The sequence below is a fragment of the Olea europaea genome, chromosome 20, assembly GCF_002742605.1.
Source record: "Olea europaea var. sylvestris chromosome 20, O_europaea_v1, whole genome shotgun sequence".
NCBI classification, from domain to species: domain Eukaryota; kingdom Viridiplantae; phylum Streptophyta; class Magnoliopsida; order Lamiales; family Oleaceae; genus Olea; species Olea europaea.
The window spans coordinates 11,107,002-11,111,444 of record NC_036256.1 but is presented as its reverse complement, the minus strand read 5'-3'; the positions used below and the strand labels follow the sequence as shown (position 1 = coordinate 11,111,444).

Below are 4,443 nucleotides of genomic sequence, written 5' to 3'. Positions count from 1 at the left end.
TATATTATTTTTCTGTCCATTTCATTCAGTAACATGTCGCTTCATCTTTGAATTGAAATTATTCCCAAAGAACCATGCTACAAAAATATAATGGTTGACTTGCGGAATGATCGAGCTCTCACATCTCGAGAGTCGGACATTATTTTATTTATACGGGGTCCACGCTCCATGTGAGGGTCGATCACCCATTCAGTCACCCATTTTTGGGCACTACGGCATTATTCATTCCCAAAACAGTCAATCTCCGAGAATGAGAATGTGAAGTCACGGACCTTCTGATTTCGGTCATATGAGATATGGGAGAAGCTCAAGGTCTTAACTCAAGGTAAAGATGGACAGACGGCAGGTTGGCTCTACGTGTAGCATCTTGGGCTCAGTGCACCATTGCTAGATTGGTCGACGAGTCGATCTCCGCCTCTACTCCAATCAATTATTATTATTATTATTATTATTATTATTATTATTATTATTATTATTATTATTATTATTTTTGCAAAGACTACTAGTGTGACTATTTTATATCATAATAAATTTGAAACACAGGAAATGAGGAGGACATATACCTGACTTCCAATAATTGAAAAATGCAACAAATGCCTCAAAATTAAATGAAAGCAACAATAAAGGAAATGTGTACAATAACTAAGTGAAGACAACTCAAGTGTACTCACGAGAGTAAATCTTAGGGTGGTAGTTCTTAAACATTGATTAGGTCATGCGTCCGGTTTGAAACATTTTCGGATAATAATAGTCTGCGTAGGAGAAGGATCCTGTTTGGGAATACTAGTCTATCATATCTATTGATTCATTATTTGAGTCCATTTTTCAGTTCATAGTTCGTACTTATATTTTCTCTCTAAATTCGCCGACTTTAAGAACTAAGGGGCCATAAAACTCCTCGTCGTCTTTAGTTTAGATATTGGAAAGTTGTATTCAAGGTCTTGCTAATTATGTTCTAGATTCAAGTCTTGCAAAATAATGTACGATATTTTTTCAATAAAAAAATTCCAGATGCTGCCAAACTCGTACTATTATCTCACGCCCAAATCTGCTGTTGGATTTTACCCCAAGATCTATCCCTGAATTGGAGGATCATGCCACTGAATTTCTAAAGAATCTAAACCCATCAACCTCATTATTATTTAATTATAACCACCTTGTAGTAATAATAATAATAGTATTAATAACAATCTACCTAAAAAACAAGAAACAATCATCAAAGAATATTTTGAGATTCCAACCCTTTGGATTAAATATGAATATGATGTTGATGCAACCAATACTGCCAATTTCAAGTACAGTTGGCACTTGGCAGAGTTTCAAGTGTTGAGAAATGGAAGACTATGATATCAAAAATCAATGTCAATTTCCTAGCAGGGACATAGATTAATTTTCCAGGTGAGTTGTAGAATCTTTTACATGAGAGGGCTATTGAGAAGTCCATGCCAAGATGAGCCAATTCCATGTAACTCCCCCATGTTTCCGTCCCCACCAACTTGCCATGGAAATCCCCATAATGCCTTGCTGCTATCACCTAATTCTCTTGCATTCTGCATTTCTTGCTTCACTGCTGTGACTGCAGTTGATGCTGTGGTTGAACCCTGATAAGGGATTGATCCCATTTCTTCACTAAAATTCAATCCCCGGCTACCATTTTCGTATTGTCCTATGTTTCCACTCCCTAATCCATGGTAAAATCCATTTGAGGTGCTATCAAGAAATCCATGACCTTCAAAAACCTCAGCAGATGCAAATGGAACACAGGTGTTGACACCTGAATTTCCAAGAAACCCACAATGTCCCAAGATGTTAGAACTAATTAACATTGTAAAATCATGGGAATCATCGAACCCAAATTGTCCCTTTTGAAGATTAGCAATTGCAAGATTGAGATCACTGCAGGAATATTGAGCATATGATGATAAAGGTGGTGGGAGGGCCGGGCTTGGTTTCGTCGTGATTGGTTGATCTTGACTCCTCTTTGAGGACGACGATGACGATGATCTCTTGTTCTTCCTGCACCCTCCACCCACTGGAACATTTCTCAATGTTCCACCTTTAGTCCAATACCTCCTGCATGATTTACAGAAGTACCTTGGCTGGGAAAGACTGTAATTGTTGTAATAGCAGAACTTGGTGTTTGTAGATTCACATCTAGGGCATTTCAGGGCTTGTTCAGCAGGCCTTGGTTTCTTTTCTTGCTGTGGTTTTGTGCATACTAACATGCCTTCTAGTGTTTGGGAACCCATTTCCTAAAAAACAAAAAAATAATAATAAATTAATAATTGTGTGATAATCCATATTAGTTGACTAAATTAATAAAGAAAATGAAGTTAAAATCCAGTTAATTGCACCGTACCATCCAGTATGTCCTGCTAATCATTATAGAAATCCAAAACTGGTATGTAAAATGTATACATGTATAAGTGAAAAAAAAAATATCAGTTTTAGGGTGATTTGAGTGTATAAAATAGATAATTTGAAAAAAATAAATAAAAAAAATAAAAAAATCAGTTTGTTTTTTTTTTATTTTCAAGTAAAGTAGCCCAATATCATAACTTAGATTAATGTTTGGGGGAATGGGATAAAATGTTTCATGTCAATTGTTAGAAAGTGGAGGCCTAAGTCTCACATGTATCTTTGACCAAAATGGGGAATAATTATGCCACTAACAAGATTGCTTTGGAAATTGGGGATGGGAAAAGGTAAAATGAAGATTTAAAGGAGAGTACTCAAGAACACAATCAAGATTAGGATTTTTCTTTGTGATCTTTTTAAAATTTTAACTATGTTCTCATGAAATTGGAATGGAAGGCCAAAAGAAATCCTTAAATCCAACTAGATATTAAAAAAAATTAAAAATAAAAAAATCTGTAATTCAAAGAATCAACAAAATTCATAGTAATTCTGTGTCCCAAAAGACTGGAAATTCTACAAATTTATAACTGAGGCAGAACAACAAAGTGAAGATATGAACAAAAACCCAGAAATTTTTTCTTCCCGATCAACTTTTATATATATAGTTTTGGCCAGACCAAGAACCCTAAATCATTCCAAAAGTCGAAGGAAAAGAAAAAAATACACTAAAAACACTCTGCAAAGTACAATCATTTTATACTTTAGTACTAATTCAATCCCACCTGGTGATGTTTCTGTGCACTTGAAGAATCCATCCATGCAAAAACTGATCAACACTGAATTTCAAATTCTCTGGGATTGATTCGATTTACAGTGAAGAGATATGAAGAATTTTGTCAAAGGAATTCAAGAAACAAAGAGGGTTATGGAGTCATGCACAATACTTGACAGCTCTCTCTAGCAGCCTCTACATACATATATTTATATATAGATATGGAAGAATATGTAATGATTACAGTTACATATGTATTGTATGTATACGAAGCAATGGCACGTCAGGAGAAGCAATCTCAGTACATATGAAGACAATTCTGTCGTGGGAAGGCAACCAAAAGCGGGCCCACTGATTACTGTGGTCCCTACCTTCGTACAATACGACGCACTTTTGTCCCAATACATCGGGTAAATAAGCAAAAACGCGGTTGCTTATCAAATTCAAATTAGTATTTATTTTCCTTCAGTTATTAATTTGCACATTTGGGTCCAACAGCATTATTCACTTCATAGTAAATGTGGAGTAGACATCGGTTTAGAAAAAGTAAATGATCATGTGTTAAAGTAACAAATTTAAAACGAATGTCAATCTAATTCCTCACGAATTTCTATCTCATCTCTAGAATTCGAACGCATGACATTCCCTTAAATGATATTTAATTGAATTCTGATATCAATTGAGCTAACCAATTTTGGTGAGAACTTGCCTATTTGTCGGGCTTAGGGATATTCTAATGTACGCCCTGGCCCCTACCCTAAAAGAATTAAACTCTCGTTTGGCAGCAATTTTTTTTATCGTTATTTCACTATTTCGGCTGTCATTTTTTACTTCTTTCCTCACAAGTAGAACCCATTTTTTTTTTAACGGTCAAAAAATTAATTCTCATAATCACTAAAAAATATGCCTTAATTGAAAAAGATTTTTTGTGAAAAACAAGTTCTTTAAATGGATATAGTTTTTTCATAATACGTGGAGAGGTACCCATAAGTGGACCCCACTGCTTCCTGTGTCCCCACCTTCACATAAGACGCTGCACATTTGCTCCAATTAATTGTCAAATAAGCAAATACGAGATTGCTTATCAAATTCAAGGTAGTATTTTATTTTCCTGTTGTTATTAATTATTTCCACATAAGTGTTGATTAGAATCCGAGGTTGTCATCCATCCAAAAAAAAAAAAAAAAAATTGGTTCATACATCACAAGAACGAACTGAACTGACCGATGTTGGTGAACCAGTCAATTTTGGCATGAACTTTTCTCAGCTGGTATTTCAAGTGCCGTTGAAGGTTATATGAGGAAAAAAATTGA

At 35.0% G+C, this 4,443-nt stretch overlaps 1 protein-coding gene across 1 annotated transcript; it reads right to left on the bottom strand.

Moving 5' to 3' along the window:
- Nucleotides 1-1,375: 1,375 nt before the first annotated feature.
- LOC111369614 (dof zinc finger protein DOF2.1-like) lies at nucleotides 1,376-3,393 on the bottom strand. The gene is made up of 2 exons (XM_022991195.1): nucleotides 3,141-3,393; nucleotides 1,376-2,252 (listed from the first exon to the last, which is right to left on the bottom strand). The coding sequence occupies exons 1-2, from the start codon at nucleotides 3,171-3,173 to the stop codon at nucleotides 1,416-1,418; spliced, it is 870 nt and encodes a 289-aa protein (XP_022846963.1). The 5' UTR covers nucleotides 3,174-3,393; the 3' UTR covers nucleotides 1,376-1,415.
- Between the last annotated feature and the right edge of the window lie 1,050 nt (nucleotides 3,394-4,443).

Coding starts and splice junctions, on each gene's coding strand:
- LOC111369614 (XM_022991195.1), bottom strand. CDS start 3,173: ATGGATTCTTCAAGTGCACAGAAACATCACCAG. Junction 2,253..3,140: donor GTGCACAGAAACATCACCAG/GTGGGATTGAAT, acceptor TTTGTTTTTTAG/GAAATGGGTTCCCAAACACT.